Source organism: Ambystoma mexicanum, chromosome 1q (genome assembly GCF_040938575.1).
Source record: "Ambystoma mexicanum isolate Mex_15411 chromosome 1q, UKY_AmexF1_1, whole genome shotgun sequence".
NCBI lineage: Eukaryota > Metazoa > Chordata > Amphibia > Caudata > Ambystomatidae > Ambystoma > Ambystoma mexicanum.
In genome coordinates, this window is record NC_090922.1 from 822,880,835 (window position 1) to 822,901,606 (window position 20,772).

The 20,772-nt window shown below is 46.6% G+C and overlaps 1 protein-coding gene across 7 annotated transcripts in view; it reads right to left on the reverse strand.

Annotated features, from left to right (window-relative positions):
- Positions 1-20,772, reverse strand: part of CACNA1E (calcium voltage-gated channel subunit alpha1 E) — a 3,100,882-nt gene that overhangs the window by 208,654 nt on the left and 2,871,456 nt on the right. For 6 of the 7 annotated variants that reach the window (XM_069641438.1, XM_069641434.1, XM_069641437.1 and 3 more), the window contains one exon: positions 20,352-20,479. In XM_069641438.1, the coding sequence (XP_069497539.1) occupies positions 20,352-20,479 (128 nt within the window). Of the gene's footprint in view, positions 1-16,313; positions 16,411-20,351; positions 20,480-20,772 lie in introns of all 7 variants that reach the window. The other variant, XM_069641436.1, reaches the window with a different exon arrangement.

Below are 20,772 nucleotides of genomic sequence, written 5' to 3' on the forward strand. Positions count from 1 at the left end.
CTGTTGAAATAACTTGCATTGGTATAGGATAGCTGCGGGTTATTTAATACACACCAGCTATAGGATATGCCAGTCGCACTGCAGAAATGAATCACCCGGGTCTAGGATCAGTGCCATGAGACTTGAGCATGTATGTAACCAGACCATGCTCACGAGTAGCCCCGGCACACAAGTATCAGCACGTAGGCAGTCCTGGAACCTTGAGCACCCCTTTCCCCAAAAACACGGATCTATGTGATTACTGCACCCCGTTTACTGTGACCCCCGCAAATGCAGACTTTTTTTTCGACCCCCTTTTTAACCGTTATATATGTGGGGGGAGACCCCTGCAGCCCCCTCCTCATCCTTTATATAATGTTCCCATCCCCTCACACATATATATGGGCAGAAAAGGGTGTCGAAATAAAAACAAATAGGCATTTTCGGGAGTCACAGTAAATGGGGTGCAATAATTGTATAATCCCAAAAGCACAAAGGTCACATCTCGTACATAAACAGTTCCTTGGCATACATCATACTCTGACACAGTAGCAGCCCAGGCAAATGAGCTGATCTAGTATAAAGGCAACCACCCCCCCACATGGAGCAGCCCTAGTAAATGTGCCTGTCCTGCTTACCCCTGTCTTCATATGTCTGGTCCTTTATTGGGCCCTTCTTTTTGGTGGACAGCCTGGTGGCTCTGGAACCGGGTCCTTGCCACTTACCAGTGTCTCAGGTTAGGAACTTGGGGTGAATTTTTTCTGAATATCTATCACCTTCACCCCATGTTAGTGCCATTTGTAAATCAGGCAATTTTTAACACTGGAAGGTTCTGCCCCTCCTCCCAGAGCATATCCGCCCGCTGGTGGTATCCTCTCTTAACTTGAGTCGCTTAGACTATTGTAACTCCCTACTCCTGGCTCAACCGATTTACCTTTTGCATCATCTTCAATTACTGCAAAATTCTGCGGCTCGTTTGGCCACTAATACCACTTATGGGGCCCATATTACCCCGGTTCTGCAGACCTCCACTGGCTGCCGGTACAAAAACGGATTTGGTTTAAGTCCCTTTGCATTGTCCATCGGGCCTATTATGGCCAGGGAGCCTAATACCTGCAGGAGAAATTCCGTTCCTATTTCCCGGCCCGCCCTCTTACATCCAGTGAAGCTTGTCTGCTGATTGTCCCTCATGTTCGCCTTGCGCGAATGGGTGGCCGCTCGTTTTCTGTGGTAGCTGCCAGGGCGTGGAACACCCTCCTGCTTGCCTTTCGGGCTACTGAAAATCATCGCAAGTTTTGGAAACTCTTGAAGACCCACTTGTTTTAGCCGTTCTTTCATCCTGTGGTATCCTTTAGCACCATGATGCCTTTTCTGGCGACTGTGCGCTTAATGAAAACTATAACATAACCACTGCAACCCTTGCCATGTGAGCATCATTCACACGTGTATCTCTGAAATATAGGCCATTGTATGGCACAGGTACACTCCAAGTGTATGCACGTCCATGCGGGCATTTTCATTCATCATGCCACTTTGGAGATGCCTGGTAGATTAGCAGATCTGGCTCGTGGGCAGCCTTAGCACACTAAACACAAGCATGCAAATGCTGCAATTGCAAGTGTGTTTTATTTTCTGGGTTGTTATTCTGAGCGAATATTATGTAGCACAGACACAGTGCTCGGAAGGAGATATTTTGGCACAATGTTTAAAGCGGAAGTTGTTTTTCCCAGGTCATGACTTGTTGACTTATGTCGATCTTTCATTTGAGGCACAGAAGCAGAAAGGCACTATTCTTTTAGTTGCACAACGGTGTCTCTGCTCTAGCATTTCCAGTGAACACACAATGGGCCTCATTCCGAGTGGGGTGGTAAGGGATAACGGGCACCGGTAAGGAGACCGGTGCCGGTAATCCCTTACCGCCCTACTACGAGTTCCCTTAGCGGGTCCCTCCTTTAACGCCTGGTCTGAGCAGGCGTTATGGACGGGACCCGTTAAGGGAAATCAGAACCAATAACGGTAGCGCAAATTGCGGTACCGTTATTAGCTACTTCCCCCTTCCCATTGAGCCCTATGGGGGCTCAAATGGGAATGGGGAATGTTTTTTTCAATGGGGACATACCGGTCCCGCAAAGGTCGGACTACACCGGTAAGTTCCCATTGAACGAGACCGGTGCCGGTACCGTTATTGGAGGCAGTCATGGCACAAATAGCGCCATGACTACCTCCAATCTCGGAATAACCAGGTTACTCACCGTAGTGACCACCTTACTCCAAGTCCATAGTCCCCTTTCCTCCATACTTATGGGACATCTCTCCGTCCTGTGGGACGGGACCGGAGCAATTTGTAAAAAGCATTAAAACATTTTTTTCAAAAATGTGTCCTTCCTCTCTTTCTTGCACAGGGCCCGGCACGCGGCCGTAACCCCGCCCACCTTGGCTCCGCCTCGTGCATCGCCCATCAGTCCTTTTCTATCACCAGGTCAAAGACCTATTAGCAATAACAGAGGAACCTTATTAGAGGGGACGGCGGGCGGGCGTATGGAGGAAAGGGGACTATGGACTAGGAGTAAGCTGGTCACTACGGTGAGTAACCTGGTTATACTCCTACGTCCCGTCCCCTTTCCTCCATACTTATGGGAGATTCCCAAGCACTGCTAACAGGAACTACGGGTGGATGGAAATACCCATTACTGAAAAAGGTTCTTCAGCACAGCCTGACCAAACTGAGCATCAGCTCTTGAGCTCATGTCAAGACAATAATGCTTACAAAAAGCAGATGGAGAGGCCCAAGTAACTGCCCTAGCAATGGACTCCCAGGGGACATATTTCTGAAAAGCAACTGTGGCTGCTTTGCCCCGCATAAGGTGTGCATGAATACCTTTAGGAGGTTTCAGCCCTTGGACGGTGAAAGACTCCGTAATGCAGGCGGCGATCCACCGGCAAATAGTCGCTTTAGACGCCTGCTTACCCTGAGGGTTACCAAAAGTCACAAATAGTTGAGAAGAACTCCTAAGCTCGGATGTTCTGTCCAGATAGAACTTAAGAGCCCTTCTGACATCGAGACAATGCAGAACCCTTTCTGCCTCTGTGGTAGGGTTCGGAAAAAAGACCGGAAGGGAGATTGACTGGTCCAGATGGAATTCAGTCACCACCTTCGGCAGGAAAGCAGGATTCGTCCGTAGGACTACCTTATCCTTGTGAAAGACCAAGAAGGGATGCTCCACCGACAAGGCCTGGAGCTCACTCACCCACCTTGCTGACGTAACGGCGACCAAAAAGGACACTTTCCAGGATAGGCACTTGAAGTCCACCGTGGCCATGGGTTCAAAAGGCTTATGGCACAATGCCGTGAGGACTACATTTAGATCCCACGGCGGGTGCGGAGTACGAACTGGAGGCTAGAAGCGTGTCAAGCCTGCAAAATGCCTCTTAACCACTGGATTACACAAAGAGTAAGAACATTGGTCCGTAGAAAGATAAGCAGAGACCTCTGAAAGGTAAGTCCTGCATGACAGAACGTGAACACCCGACTCTGCTAGGAAGGATACGAAGGACAGCACCGTGTCAACCGTAGCCTCCCTTGGGTCCAACCACTTTCCCAAACACCAATGACAGAACCTGAGCTATTTACTTCTGTATTGGGACCTAGTTGAGGGTTTCCTGGCTGCCTGGAGAATATGCATGTTATCCGCAGACAAGTTAAGATGTTCTAAAGACTTGAACTCAGGCACCATGCCGCCAAGCTGAGCGATTGTGGGGAGGGGTGCCACAGCTGCTGTTCCCCTTGATGAAGAAGATCGGGAGTCACTGGTAACCTGATCGGCGGACACATCGACAGGTGTTGAAGTTCTGAGAACCAAAACCTGGCCGGCCACCACGGGCTATGAGTAGGAGGGAACAGTTCACTGAGTTGTTCATCTTCCAAATTGCCCGATGGACTAGAGGCAGCGGCGGGAAGGCGTAAGCTCTCATGTTGTGCCATGGAATCTCGAGAGCATCCCCCAGAGAGGAGGCTCCCAGCCCCCCTCTGGAGGCATACTGAGGAAGCTTCTTGTTTGCCACTGTAGAGAAGAGGTCCACCTCCGGTGTGCCCCAATGCAAGAAAATCCATGAGAGGACCTCCGCCTTCAACTCCCACTCGTAGCTGACCACTGTCCGCCGGCTGAGGGCATACGCTGTGACATTCAGCTGGCCAGGGATGTGCACTGCAAGCAGCCAAACACCATGAAGCACGGCCCACTCCCAAATCTGGATGAACAGGTCCACGAGGGGGGGAGACTTGGTTCCCCCTTGTTTGTTGATGTAATACATCAACACCACATTGTCCGTGCGTATGCGGACCACCTTGTTGGCAATGATCGGTCTGAATGCCCTGAGTGCTAGAAAGATCGCCAGAAGCTCTAGATGATTTATGTGGAGGAGCTTGTCCTGAGGCAACCAGAGATCCGAGACCTGAAAAAGATCTAACGTCGCACCCCACCGAAGGAGGGAGGAGTCCGTCATGATCGTCAACGTAGGGACAGGGTCCTAAAACCCCACACCTACTTACAGGTTGCTGAGAGATGACTACCACTCCAGGTCCACTCTCATGGAAGCCGGAATCATTATCAACTCGGAATCCAGGTCCACAGCCTGACGCCAAGAACTCCGAAGAGCCATTTGGGTCCGCCTCATTTTGAGACGAGCAAGAGGAAGAGCCAACACACACGAGGCCATGAGGCCCAGAAGCCTCTGGAACCACGAGGCCGACATGCTCTCAGACTGCGCAAACATCTGACACGTGGCTAACAGATCTGCATGCTGTCCCCGGTCAGGTACACTTTGCAGTCGATCGTGTTCCAGCGAAAACCCAGGAAAATCAAGTCCTGCGAGACCGTCATGGAAGATTTCCGCCAGTTCACTGACAGCCCAAGATGGAACAGGAGCTGAAGGAGAGACTGAAGATTGCCCGCTGCTTTCAATGGACAAGGGCTGCGTAAGAGCCAATCGTCCAAATACGGATACACATGGATACCCTGCAGACGAAGATAGGCCGCAATCACCGACATCATCTTCATGAAGACACGCGGCACCGAGCTGAGGCCAAAAGGAAGCACTCAATACTGGAAGTGCTCCTCTCCCAAAGAGAAACAGAGATATCTCCTGTGTGGATTCCAAATCAGGATATGCATGTACGCATCCTGAAGATCCACCACACTGAGCCAATCGCCCATCTGCAAGGAGGACCGTATCTGGCTGGGCGTGATCATCTTGAATTTCTCTTGGGGTAGGAAAAGATTGAACTGGGAAAGGTCTAGGATGGTGTGCAGGCCAGCCTGGTTGGGTTTGGACACTGAAACAGCTGGGAGTAGAAGCCCTCCCCTCGCTCCCCGAGGGGAACGGGTTCCACAGCTCTGAGGTCCTGAAGTTTCTGAACCTTGGCTTTGAGGGAGGGGGCGAGCCCGACAGCTGAAAAGGAGGGTTGAGGGGTGGGATAGGGGGTAGGGGTAAGCGGAAGCCCGCCCGAGCGACTGACAAGACCTATCTGTCTTCGGTGATGGTCTGCCACGCCTCCCAATGAGACGCAATGCGTCCTCCCACCGGGGTCTCGTGCGAGCACGGAGAACCATCATTTAGTAGGGTTTTCGGTGGTGTTACCACCTGAACCTGAGGAGGAGGCTGAGGAGCGGGAGAAAAACCAAGTCCGTTGTTGCCTACGGCCGTTATTCCCCAAAGGGGTATCCACTCTGAGAGATTTCTGGTCGGGAAGCCCCTAAAGACAGAGGAGGGTCGACTTTGGGACAACGGTCTCTGGGTTTTGAAAGGGGTCTTAACCAGGACCGACAAGGATTTAGCTGTCTGAGTGCTATCCTTCGTCTTGGTGAGCTCTACATTCGTTGTAGAATGAAAGAGCTCCTTACCATCGAACGGAAGGTCCAACACCTTGTCCTGAACTTCTTTTGAGAATTTAGTGGCATGCAGCCACGCCTGCCGTGAGGTATCAACCCCAAACATAAGGCCCCGAGCCGAGGTGTCTACGTGATGAGCCGCAGCCTCCCGGAGATCCTGGGCCAAGACCCTGGCATCAGATAAACCACCCTTAAAGTCCTCCAACTTCTCAACCGGGATAAATTCATCAAACTCCGACAGACCTTTCCACATCCGCATATTAGTCCCCGCTAACACCAGTTCGGCATTGGCCTGCCTGAGCTGCAAGGCCGAGTTGGCAAAGATTTTCCTCCCAAGGGAGTCAAGGAGCTTGTCCTCCTTTCCCAGAACCTGCGTAGCAGTCGTGGAAGAGGATGCTGCAGGCCTGGACTGCAAAGTGGCCGCAGCCACCACTGTGGAGGAGGGGGGCGGACAAGATGACAGGGCCACCTCTTCCGAAGAATGCAGCCTGTATCTCGCGTCAATTTTCTTATTGACGAAAAGTGCAGAGTGTGGCTTTTCCCATACCCTGCGGACCTCGGCCAGAACGTCTTTCTGCAAGAACAGGCCGGTATGCTCCAAAGGAGGCAGGGTGAACGCCCCAGAAAGCACGCCCTCCCGCGGAGCAGGTGCCTCGGGCACCGGAACATCTGAGAAGCACATCATGTCCAGTACCCGGTCATGAAAAGCTCTAATAGAGCGGGGCAGATCCTCCTTGTCCTGATCGCCTAGCACGTCATCCGACAGGTCAGGATCCTGCTGAGCCATGTCGGGCGCTGCCTTGTCCACGGGCGACAATGGGGGCAAAGGCGGAAGAGTCGGGGAAGGCACCGTAGGCAAGGGAGGCACCGGCGGAACCACCGGAGGAACGGGTGTGGCCCGAGGCGCGGGCAGACATATCACCCTAAAAAGCCCTTTGAAATATTCCCTCATCGGGCGGTACGCATGAGCGTTTGAAATTTCCTGAAAAAGGCATCCTCCGGGGACTGCTTTGGAACCTGAGGAGGCCTCTCATGAGGTGGACAAGTCCAGAGACATAACAGGGACGGGTGCCAAACTGGCCCCTCCACCGACGTGTCCACGTAAATCAAAGGCGCTGACCCCGCAGGCAACGAAACATTGTGCGGAAGAGGCATCCGGGCGTTCCAATCATAAACTGGCCGATAAGGATGTGCACAAGGGACTCTATGTTCACCCAAGGAATCAAGCCCTACACCTGAGGCCGATGGCGTAGTTGTAGGGATAGCACCCAAAATGGCCGCCGCGGTCGTGGCGGGAACGGGCGCCATTTTGTCATCGTCTGAGGGGAACTGCGGCACATGAGGAAGTGAGGCAGGGGTCCCCATCGATGGATCAGGGGTCTTAACTTTAGCCTTAACATAAGGAACCTCGGCAGAGCTGGTACTATGAGGCCTGGAATGTTTCTGCGACATACCAACCGCCAAATTAGCCTTCCCAGGAAGGACCTCGGCACTACCGGTAAAAGAAGAACTTTCCTTCTTTGCCCCCTCAACAGATCTGGTGTCGCCGCAAGAGCGGGAACAGTGAGAAACAGCCTTCACCGGCAAGGCCTTGATAGGCCTCTCAGAAATGTTGGTAGCTTTAGCCTCTGAAAGAGGGACCTTGGACCCACGTCCGGTGACAGCCTTATCTGCGCGGGCCTCGAACATCCGCTCGGTGACAGCAAGCCCCACCAAGGCCTCAGGGCGCACCCCGGTCTTATTTTGAGGGAAGCCGACAGAGAGGCCTCAGAGCGAGCTCCGGTATCCCACAATTCAGTAGAACTGGGTCTACAAACAGCCCCCACAGGAGGGGCCTCGGAGCGTGCTCCGGTATCCACAGGCCCCTTACGGAGACCCTCGGAGAAAACTCTGGTACAATTATTAGGCCCAACAGGCACCTCAGGGCGAACTCCGGTGATAGAGCGATCAACGTTCCTCCCGTCCCGAGAGGAACCTGGAAAGGTATCCCCCGGCCGGGGTGCTCTGAAAAGTAAAGAACTTACCGGGCGTTGTTTCTTTTCATCGATGAACGCCTGTAAATGCGAAGGAGTAGTTTGTCGGAACACCTCCTCCCACCGCTCCAACTGACGTTGAAGTGCCCGGACCGAAAGGGAGTCGCAGTAAAAACAGGAGTCCCAACGGTGAACCGGACCCAAAAACTCTAAGCAAAGAGGAGGGGGATCTGCCCTCGCGATACGACGGTGGCACCATGAACAATCTGGAAAGTCTAGTTTGAACGACATAGACAGACTAGTACACGATCGCTAGCGAGAGCCAGAGAGGAAAAAAGGGAAGAAAATCTTCCGAGGATGCAAGTGCGTCCAGTCCCGAACGAGCAGAGAAAAGGACTGATGGGCGATGCAGAGCCAAGGTGGGAGGGGTTACGGCCGCGTGCCGGGCCCCGCGCAAGAAAGAGAGGAAGGACACATTTTTGAAAAAAATGTTTGAATGCTTTTTATAAAGTGCTCCGATCCCGTCCCACAGGACGGAGAGATGTCCCATAAGTATGGAGGAAAGGGGACGGGACGTAGGAGTATGAGGCCCAATGTTTTGATGGGAAACCCAGCCTATTTTCAATAAATCAGAAGGCATGCTCCCGGATATTCAGACTGGGCCCGAAGTAGGGGATGTTTTAAAACTGAAATATTAAATAAAATGTGCTGCAAAATATAGCGATTTCCCTGTATTTGACGTTTCTTGGGGAAGATCCTTGCAAAATCCCAATTAAACAGCTGAGTTAATTTGTTCAGTGCAATATGAGTCAGGTATAACAAACTTCTCAAAGGATGAATTTGTTTCTGAGCTCGGACCTCTTCACCGGAAGTCTTGCTTCTGGAGTGCCGTAAATACCTACTGAAATGTTTTCCTTTAACAAAACTGTTCACCATTCTGAGACCTAGCGTGGGCATTAGGCCTGCTGATGGTCCCTTTACAGGGAATGCCAGGTCTTTTTATTTATCTATCCAGCCAGACGAACCTCCCTCCGGTGGATACTGAATACCGTGACCCCATATATGTTTTAGTAGAACCCAGAGATTTCGGGCCATTCCTTACAACTAAGAGGGCGATCTACAGTCTTCCCTCCCTCTGTCATACTTTCTTGGGGTAAGAAAGTCTCCAGAGGTAGGCATGGCTGGCCTGCATGGCAATAGGGTATTGGCGGATGGGCCTGCCTGTTTGGCAAGTGTGTGGGACACATTTGGTCCAAATGGACCAGTTCATTGAGTTAATGAGTTGTTCATCTGGCCCTTGGATCAATTGCATTGACCAAATGTGAAATAAAAAAAAAAAACTATTTGCCATAACGTTTGCCCTGCGGTATTATTCAAACAGTTGGTGGCAAAAAAGTATGAAAAGAGATTCACTTTGTGGGAAAGTTGTATAATAATGGTGCTCAGAACTATTTTTTCACAATCTGACCCTGCCTGGAGCTTTGAAACTCAAAGTGAAACTAATGTTGTAAGATATCTCTTGCAGTGCTGCTGCCAATGCATTTGCTATCTTTGCTATCAGGTCAGATGTGAAGACACCTGCAAAGCTAGATCTGCTAAACAAAATCCTTATTCATCTTTGGTAACAGGAGGTAAAATACATGCTCCTTTTCTCTGCAGATTCTTTACGCTTTGAAATATTCCTTGCAACTAAATTCAGAATCCTCAAATTGGAATTCTCCTCCATTCCTGTGCTCCCCACAAGCACATTTTGGATAACTGTGAAATCCAGTCAAACAGACTATACAAGTTACTAATTTTTCGAACATCTAAGACAAAGGAGGGGCAATGGTCATTCTAGAATTTCTTAAGTGGCAGCACAGTTTGGTAGATTCCTAGGTCAACATATCTGCAGATAGTGCATTATTCCCATGTGAAAGACCTCAAGACAACCAGCAAAATGCTTAAGGCACTGTTTGGGCAATTTTTGTCAAGATAAATCAACTGCAAGGGGAATAGCAACCACAAGAGTAAGTCGCTCACTGCCTGTAACAATAATTCTGTTTTTCCCAATGTGTCTGAAAGTATCTAAGGATCTTAGGAACCGAGGTGGCATTGCCATTTGTACCCAGCGGTAACATCACTTCCAGCCGTGGCCATGCAAGCCAACTCTGCATCCTGGGATATAAACGGCACCCCCAGCCAAGGCTGTACAATTAGTTTCCTTAACATTTGAATAAACAAGAATTTGTATATCCAATACTATGATCTGCAAATCCAAAGAGAGGCTGAATAACTTCAATTGCGTATAGCGCCTCATCAGCACACCCGCCTTTATGAATCTAGTTCTCGTATACGCTACATCTAATCCTACTTGGATTATCTGCTTTGAGTAGTGGTAAATATTTTGCAGGCACTTTTGGAATATGGCCTGACCGTTTCTACAGATTCCTGAAAGGCATACTCTTATGTTGGCTTTTTTCTGGCTAAATTAATTTGTCTTAGTACCAAAGATACTAACGCATATTTTTATTGGTAATAGCATCTTGTCAAACGCTCCATCAGGAAGTACCGTAGGAATGATTGTAAGCCTTCCGCTCACATTGGCCACATACCAAACTTTCGAGCTGGGAACCGAATAATTCCACAAGTAGATCCACCTGTAGCTGACCTATGTTTAATCGAAACTGTTAGAGAATTCTCCCAAATGTCGAGCATTCACTGCTTAAGTGTGTCTGTAAAAGTAACAAGGCACCTTCAAAGCTAGACCCACTTAAGTAAAATACTAGCCAGTGTGTACTCATATTTAACAGCATCCCATATAGGAACCTTATAAACAGCAATATATGTGTTGCATAATCCCAAACATGAGTTATCAACACACTCTTATTGAACAGAAGTTCAAATAAAGCGACAAAACCATTAGAATCGTTCAAACTCTGAACAGTTAGTTGGTTAATTTTTAAGCAGAGCATATTTTTTCTTGCCATACTTTACTCCTTATCCTGAGATCCTGAGAATGACTTCAGTCACGCAAGTAAACTTTAGCAAGTCTATTTATGTATGCCACAAGCAATACGACCGTGTTATCAGAGTCCCATAGATGCTGCACTCTGAGTCTATGTGTCACACCATGATTAACACATTTTGTTTTGACGAGTTTGTGGAATTGCAAATCGATTTTTCCGGAGTACGTTCTAAAGGTTTTTGAATCTTCTTTGTTCAGTTATGAGCTATTTATAAAGCATACATGACTTTAGCATGATCTCTTGCTGCTATTTGGGGAATGCGGAGCATACATGATCGAAACAATGAGTTGTCACTATCAAGTTACTGCATTCACTTATTGGCAATGACGCAGCAAGAGGATTTGTTGTCATTTGGTCCTTTTGTTGAATAAACTTGGCTATTACCTCACTCTTAAATAATGACAAATCTTTCCCTGCCTAATGGGATTGAGCTCTTTCTATGCACTAGCAAAAAATGTTCAGACATGCAAAGTTATTTAGAAACCTGCTCTGCTAGGGACTCAGGCACATAGACAGCCAGTGGCAGTGAAGGAAACAAAGACGTTTGTCTTTCTTTTTTCAGAAAATTGTGTTACTTGGAAGAGATGAACTCACTCTCAGATTCAATCTTTCTATTCTTTCTAGGAGGAAGTCCTACTGTATCACTGAGGTTCACTGAGGTTCACTGAGCCCCTAACTATTCACTGCATAAAGGGGGCAGGCCTGTCAAACTCACAAGGGAATTGCACTCATTTTATTTTGGTGGCCCTTAATTTAAGGCAAACACAATTTCTAATCCCCTGAATCAATGGCCTCCACCATTAAATAGCAACATGCCTCGCAATCACAACTGTCAGCAAGAGTCGCCAAATTCCACAGAGAGCAATCATGGGAATCTGTACCAGACATGACCAGCATGACCTGACAATAATTGCTATCATAATTATGAACCCAGAAAGTGGTCTGCTGAAAGAGCCCCCTGCAAAATACGTATTCCTGTGCATTCCCTTTCAGAAACCATTCACTATTATGTAGGCAACATGCCTTCTGCATGGCAAAGGCACAGAGGAACATTAACATGACCACATGGTGCTGTTATATATACTCACTTGTCGACACATCTCCTCAGCACCCTGTCATCCTGTGACATATGTAGGCATATATGCAGGCAATGTGAAGGCAGGAACAACGTCCTGGGGTCCTGTGAAAACCCTTCCTTCTTCCCTGGGCATCTGAAAGGTTGAACTTGGGACCCTTTTTCGAATGAAGCCAAGTGAAATATCTGAAGTGCTCGCTGGGCCAGGGCTCTGGTTACTAGATCTGCTCACATTCAGATCACCTGACAGGTTATGAGCTATTGCTCTTTGGTGGGCATTGTATGAAGTCTTTAAATGCGTCCTCCAGAACCTCACCATACGTGTGCAAAATTAAAGTATAACTTGGAGCATACAATAGCCATAAAGTAGCACATGCTTGCTTACCTAGCAATGGCAAGCTGTGGCTATCCATTTTAGTAGGGGCACCAAAAAGCAGTGTTCCTCTTGAATGCTGACAGATTTACAGAATCTGCTGGTGGATACAAAGTATCAGGAAAATGAACTTCTTTAGGGCGTCCCCCATTGGCCTGGGACTTCAGGTGAAAGGCCATGTTGAGGCTGAATATAGGTAGAAGGATATCCAGGTTCCAATAATATTATGCTATTGCGCTCTTGTTACCTATAGCATTTATATAGTCCCAAATATTGATTAGGTCTACAGACAGGAACTTACACAGATGTTAAATTGTTTGTAAGTTCTAAGATTCTTTTCTCTAAAAGTAAAAAGCTCTTATGGAGGCAAGATTCTAGGCGGCCATTTTTTCTCCTTTTCTGGTATACAAAGCGGGAACGGTTTCCATTCTGAATCAGAGGCATCTAGTCATTCAGGCCATGGGTGCTATTCTAATCCCCTTCACCTCGCTTGAGTCTCCGGCCGCTTGCTAGATGCCTTTTGGACAAACCTTTTGAAAGGTCAAAGAAAGAAGTCCCTGATTTCTGATTCAGAGCCTGTGCTAGACTATTTTTAAAGTCACCTTAGTATCACCTTAAAGGGGATCGCCGGTCTATTCGCGAGTGTCTTGATGATAACTGCTTTGAGTATCTCTTGGATGTCTAAGAGCAGTGGGAAATGGTCATTGGCTGAAGGGAGAGAAAAGGAAGAGGTTTGGCATGTGAGGGTGCAGAAGTAAGGCTCGGGCACAATGATGGCATGTTTTTGGGTAGAAACCTTTATTAAATGAAATAAAGAGTTGGAAAAATGTCTCTCTGTCTATAACACTAAGAGGGGTTTCCCTACATCTAAGAAAACTAAGGAAATTGTCAGAATGTCCAAATTATAAAGTCCGTCCCTGTTGTGGCTCAAAAAGCCTACCTCTTTCCCCAAACACTAATAACCTAAACCCACTGGTTAAGGATGACCTTCTCCTAAAGTAAGGTGTTATGTGTAGATCCAAGCAACAGAAAGGTTCCCAGTCTCTTGGGTAATCACAAGTGGCAAAAATAAAGAAATGTTCAAAGCTGTAGGACTCCATGGTTAGGGTCATAGTCCTTTCGCCTAGATTCATTCTTATATTGATTCTCTCTCTTTGGGGCCCTTTCAGGCCAGTATAAATGTCAATAGGTAGTTCACAGGAATATGCTCCTTATGATTCTCCTGTTTTTCCCACCAACTTGGCACACTCCTTTTGCCTAAGTGTAGGATTTATTTGCACAATGCATTCTTAACTTATTTTAGGTGCGGGTCCCAGACTCGCAGTATTCCGAAATGGCTTGGTTTCTTCCTGACGTCTGCTTCTCCTTGGCATTGTGCCCTCTCTCCTGGGTGCTTTGCCAGTGTTCTGGATGCCCAGAGGTCCCAGAGAGCAGCAACACAAGCTGACCTTGTCTCTGGGACCTCGCTCGCATTTTCCTCCTCTGCTCTCGGCCTCCAATCCTACTGTCTCATGTCCCTTTTGCCGCTGCACGGCTCGCTGGTCTCCTCCTCGAAGGATCTATCTCCTTTTGTATCTCAGCTGTGAGATGTTTAAACTCCCACGTTGGAAAAGGGAGTTGTTGGGCCAATCACGTTCATTGAGAAGTTAGAGCTCTCACTCTACTTCTCCAAAGTGATCCTTGGACTCCTGATCATCTTCTTCTTCACAGTCACTGAGAAGCTAGAGTTTGCATTCTGTTTCTGCATAGTGATCCTTAGACTCCTAGTCATCTTCTTCTCAGTACATGACAGAGTCAGATGTAATATACTCTGCCTTTCCGAAGGTTTGAATCTTGGCAAATCTATTATGTTGACTAACTTGATCATAACAGATATTGGCCTTATCAAAACAAGGGAGGAGAGGATTGAACATTGGGGAAGGGTTTAGATGTAGAAACGTGGGGGCATACCATGTTCCCTGAACATGGTCATCCCAAATTCTATAAGGGGTACCTCCTCTATGTGATCCTCCCTCGGTGCATCACCCCAAGTGGGTTTATTGTACTGTGGAGTCACCGCCCGGGCCCCATGGGAAAGGTCTCTCCCAGGGGAGAAGGGATGACATCCTCAGATTCGTCACACATAGAAAAACTGCAGGGTTCTCGGTGGTGTCAGGTAGACAACTAAAGAGAACTTTGGTTTAGCTGAAGGCTGGGATATCTCTTTCCTACACTGTTGCCAGATGTAGAGTTGGAGCGCTTGAATAACCCAATTCTGGTTCCATTCTCATACCTCTCCATGTCTTCACCCTTCAAAGATGGTACCTATCAATGCCCCGGCAGGTAGGCAAAAAGAAATTAAGTAGAGTTAAGAGGGACTGCCACAATTACAGCACATTTGTTAAGCTGCTTGAGCAAAAAAGCCAATAGGGCAACAAAACATGATAGGCCAGAAGGTCCTAAAATGAAACACTTAAATAAAGCAGAACAGCTGTGCCGAAGATGCAGCCAGCCTCTCGAAAACAAAAACAAAAAACGGTAAGAAAAATCTTTAGGAATTCAAATCTGCACAGCTGGTTCAATTGGGAGAAAACAAAGGAATTAAAAATGTCAAAGTAATTAGGGATCCTAGGAGTGCGAGTGGAAAATTGGAACTGAGATGGCAGTCTGTGAATAGCGTCTGCAAGCAGCTATCAGTTTTCACAACTCCAGTTTAAAAGCTTTCTGTTCTCTGTTAAGGCCAATACTTAAAAAAGGAAAATATGTTTTTACCTTTTACTACATAATTATTTAAAATATTCTGGCAAACCTCCAGATTCATGGTAATTTTTCAAATGTTTGGAAGACCGCATGATGGAGAAATGATCTTCTACAGGGGTGCACACAGATCCTTTGCAGAAACCGAGGAAATGTGTCGGTGGCCAGGTGTTCAACAAGCTGCCTTGTGACTCCTGCTGTGCTGGCCAGCATTCCGTGGGATTACTTATAGGCCCAACGTATTTATCCGTCTACGGTACCGATGGCAGGCATATTAGGGGCCATCGTCACATTTTCTAGGGCCCCTTCCTTTTACATGATAACACTGGCTCATCTGCAAGGGATCCTGGGGAATCTTTACATGGGCTAAGTAAGGTAGATTCTCAACAGAGATGCGTTTCATGGAAGAGCTTGAGGGTTGACTTGTGTGAGAAATAATCCCCAATTAGCCTTGATTTACTAAGCTCTGTGAAAATATGAATAGCTGCGAATGTAAAGCTCCCACTGCTGTGGAATGTCCCTGTACACGGACATACCTTTCACAGGTACATGGAGCATTTGGTACTTTTCACTGGAAACATTTGCAGATGTGTGCATCTGGCTGACTCCTCTGTAGCCACATTTCCACATATACAGTGCTCGCCCTTTTCTCTTATGTCACTTCTTCCTCTGTCAGCTTTCCCGTGCCCTTCTTTAACTCCCACACATTACTCCATTTCTTCCCGCTGCTGGTACCCCAGCATCCTTTCTCTGACACACTACAGCCTCAATCTTCCTCTAGCACCTGCTTGTCATTCTGCCCTTCTTTTTCATTCTCACTTGCACAAGCTCCCTTTTGGTCCCTGTATACTACTGGCATTCCATAATCTTTGTCTCAAGTCACCTACATTTAAACTGGGTGCCCAGTGAAGATTTGCAAGAACTGGCCTACCCGCCTACCCATTCATTCATCAGTGGACAGTGGACCTCAGCACTCCTTTCATCAACCCTACTGTCTGGACAAGATTAACTGCTACCTCTTTGAAACAAGGCAGAACACAATACTCTCTAACCATCTCTAAGATGAACCTGGATACATCACTGCCTGCTGCCTGTGTCTCACCAACCCTCACCATCACCCTTATGGCTGCCTCCTGTGGGAGTGAGCTGTTTCTTTAAACTCGCAGAAAAGCAACGTGAGAGTCCCCTTTGCATGGGGCCACTACAGAGCAGAGGCAAAGGAGGGAGGGGTAAGGCTGCATCCCCGCTGGTGGGTCGTGACTGGTGGACCATGTGCCAAACCTTGCACGCCACCCTGTAGGGGCAGTTCTCTCCCAGACCAAGTGGAGGTGACATCACTCGTACTATTGTGTACATCTCTTTATAGCAGATCCTGCCGCTGGAAAAGAAGCACAGGGGGGTTAATCAGGACGCTCGGAGAATGGGAGACTGGGAAAGGAAGGGGTTGAGGAATTAGGAAGAGAAGCAAGCACAGAATTGACCCCTGCTTGATCTCCTTTACACACACTTCCCAGCCTTAAAGATTGGTCAGAATGGCACACAAACACAATCCACAGAAAGCAAACGCCTATCTATACAACCATGCAATGTTATAGAGTCTAATGGACAGAAGGTTTCTCAAGTTTCAGGCCACCATCCCAAGCTATTGTAAGTGAAGCAGTGTAGGTCTTGCCAGATCCAAATCATGGTCACTGGCGGCATGAAAGGGACGATTGTGAGAGATCCCCTGTCATAAGGGACATACAAATGTTCTCCACAGATCCAACATCACCCTTTTGGGCCATGTGAGGGAAAAATGGAAGGTCTGTACTTTTCCATGTGACCAGCCAAAAATGTTATCAAGGACAGATGAAGGAAGTGTGCACCCACCTGCCCAAGGCACCTCCCTATGTTTTGCAGCCGTGTTTCTAGTGCCCGGTGTTGTCCCACGTAAGCCTCCTGGACCCACAATATTATGCAGTATGACTTGCGCTAAATGTCTTTCACTATCAATCACACAGTACGGTTATTGTGATAGAACATAAGGCACATTTTGATTTGATGGACTTCCCAGTCAGAGGTGTCTGCTTTATCATTTTTAAGGCTATAAACTGAACAGTTAAATGTAATGTTGCATTATGTTGTAAATGCTATGGTTCTGATCTATTGCTTGTCCATCCCCTTACCATGAAATGCACGTGAAATATTTGTGCTGAGGATGAGCTGAGGATGATTCTGGGTATCAGGCAGAGGATGTAGAAAAGTAAGAGCCCGGCAACTGCAAAGCTGCTCGTTTGTGGACTAGTGGTACTGCAAGTGGTAGAGTAGATATGGGGAGCGGGAAGTCTTAGCATGGAATGGGGCAGGAGGCCTGTACCTAAAGAAAATGTATATGCAAACTCTGCCGAGCTGTGCGGGGGCCCCAGAGATCTCAAGTGGGCAGATGCCAGAAGTGAGTAGCTGTCAGTGTTGCTTAACATCTTCAGTCTGATGATTCATCTAAGCCAGCATTGGTAATGGAACAACATAACTAAACCAGCCTAACAGAATGCAATGCAAACCCCAGAAAATAATGAACTATGGAGTCCTATATGACAATGTATGATCACTAGAGACCATGAGAGAGAGACAGAGAGACAGAGAGAGAGCGAGGGAGAGACAGAGAGACAGAGAGAGACAGAGAGAGGCAGAGAGAGAGAGAGAGATTGACTATATGAAGAAGTTTTGGAATGAGATTGACTGGGCTGCAATGGGGACATTGAAAAACGGTGTTGCCAAATTAGTTAAAAAGAAAGACGTTGTATGAAGATATGCTAAGCTGTACTCAGGACACTCAAAGAGATGTTCTGTATGAATGGTGGGTAGAGAAATATGTTTGTTTGTGTAACTGGGGATCTCTACTGGGGCTCCAAGAGGGATATTGAAAAGATGTATCTGACTTGATAAGAAATGCTCAGAAATCTGCTGGGATGTATGCGTGGTGGATTAGGAGATAGGTTGAACTTCATAAGGGGTGGAGAGATAGGTCCGTATGTAGAAGACAAGAGTATTGGCAGGCAGAACTTGGGGTAGTTAAAGAGACAGGCCAGCTAGGGCATATGGGTGTGAATAGATGATCTGCCGGGCTGTACAGGAGATAGTGAGATAGAGCTTCTTTTGTATACTCCGGGCTGCGTTCCAAATGCATTGTTGAGATATGAAATGGGCTTGAAATCCTTAGCGGTGAAGGGCAAACTGGAAGATCCTTCGGTTGTCCCAACTCTATGAAGATCTTGCAATTTTAATGAATTTAAATAGGGTGGAAACTGTGAAGCAATTATGGGCATATTGCATGGATCTCTTGCTGGGGCTTGGTTTTGTGAAAGAAGACTTAGTGTTAAGGCCAGCGTGTGTTGAATTGTCCTTATTTAGAGCAGATTGGTGCTCTGTGATTGATACAAGGCATGGACACTCAGTGATACATCTGAGGAATGAGTACACAATCTTGGTTATGTTAGCACCTTACTTAGAATGTTTTCCTAATAACTACGCTCGTAACACTCTACTGCGGTTTCACTTCAATTTGCTACCAACACGAAAGCTTTTAGTACATAGGGGTCAGATTCCAAAGGAATTAGCACATTGAATTGTTTGGAATAATGTGAATGAAATGGATGCTTGGAATCATTTGATGTTGCAATGTCCTGCTCTTACCTTTTTCTAGATTATTGCATTTTAGAAAACTGGTTTTTATTCTTAATTATATACATAATGACTGGCTGTGGCAGATATTGCTGACTTTGCAAACTACATCAGTAGCAATTGCAGTATGGGGTTTTATTAATCATTTCAAACTCAATGCTCTATATAGATATTAGAACCATGTACCATGTTTCATTGATTTTTGGAAGTAAGATGGATTTATGAATTATTGCAAATGATCAGGAAGTTTTGGATGTATTTGTATGGATTTGATATTTAAATGCTGACAATGAGTTTTTATGCATATTTGCTTAATATTGTATATTGCACATTCTTGCACTTTGTTTTGATAATATGTTTTTAATTATGCGTAATCATGCTTTTTACTATTGTATATTGTCAATTTTTCGGTGTTTTTCCTCCTTTGATTGTAAAGGTTGAAATCTCTTAACCATACACAACATGTGTTTCTAAAGTTAGGATGTCTGTGGGGGTATTGGACTGCAGGAATGGCAGGGAAATGTGGAACTCTGTGAGGAGTGACTAGAGAGCAATACGCAGGGATTTTATGAAGAATTATTCGAGTTTGATAAGGCTGCCGCTGTATGCAAAGCATCTGTTGAGAATTATTGAAGAGTTGTTGGAGATCACCTCGGGTGTATGCCGAGTGGTTAGAAAGATCTGCTCAGGTACATGGGGAGTGCATATAGATGTATTATGAACTGCATGAGGGATCCCATCGATCACATGTACGCATTTTTCATTTTTTAAATATGAATCAGGACAGTTCCTGGATATGTATATTGCACATGCATACATACATTACCAACATGCTAAACTAAGTGTTATCAAGGAGAAGTTACAATGATAGGGTTGCTTTTGGTCCAGGCGCAATAATGACAGGTTTGCAGGACCGACCCCATTACTGACAAGACATGGTCATGGCATTAGGTACGACTTCATTAGGTGCATCTTGCTATTAGGTACAGCTTGAACAGGTGCACTTTCAGTTATTTTTAAGAGACAAAATCTCGGCCAATGTGGAGAACTGCTAGGATAGGCGTCCACGTTGCAATTGCACATTGTGGTAATAATGGCATCAGTTTACTTTTTGAGTCAAGTGAGTTCCTTCCATATTTCTGGGTGAGGGGGTTTATTAGAGCTAGCTGTAAAGTTATTTACTCTATGTCTTATTGTTTCAAAGTGTCAGACCCTTCCTCTGTTTGGTTTTGCATGTATGTTGCTTTGGCCAGGAGGGTGTTTTTTATATATTTATTTTCTCTCAATTGTTTTAGGGTGCCAATTTAGGTGTTATGTTCTAAGGGGTGCCAGGGGCTGTTCTGCTTGTAGGGAAGTATATGCCCAAACTAGAGAGTGAGAGAGAGAGAGAGAGAGAGAGAGAGAGAGAGAGAGAGAGAGAGAGAGAGAGAGAGAGAGAGAGAGAGAGAGAGAGAGAGAGAGAGAGAGAGAGAGCATGTGCGCATGTGCCTGTTGAACCACGCACCCTTTTTGAAGTTCAGAATATGTTGGGTAAGACAAAATACAACCTTATTCCGTTTCCTATCTCTCATCCTCCAAGGCCTGGTCCCTCAAAATGACCCTCAAAAGTTAGAGCAGAGTACTTTGAGTAGGTTCAAGAAGGGGAAGGGATACACCTACCATGCAGCTCTGTCATATTCCGCCCAGATTCGAACAAACTCGTCCAAATGATGAGGTCCCAAAATAGAGGAATCCCGTGTCAAATACTCGAAGTTATCCATAATGACAGCGACAAAGAGATTCAGCATCTGAGAATAGGAGGGAATGAAAAGAAAAGGGGAGCAACAGAAGGGAATGTGTGTGTAAGAGAGAATGGGAGAGCAAGCAAGAGAGGATGTGACCAAAGGGATGGATGTGAGCAAGGAATAAAGAGCAAGAGAGAATGCGATAGAAAGACATGAGCATGGAAATAAAGGATGAAGAACAGGTGGATGATTAAACCATAAATAGAAAAGGGATAGAGAAGCAAATATAAAATGAGAGTATATATCAATAAATCAATTAATGTTTAATTTGTATACAATTCATACACCATACAGAA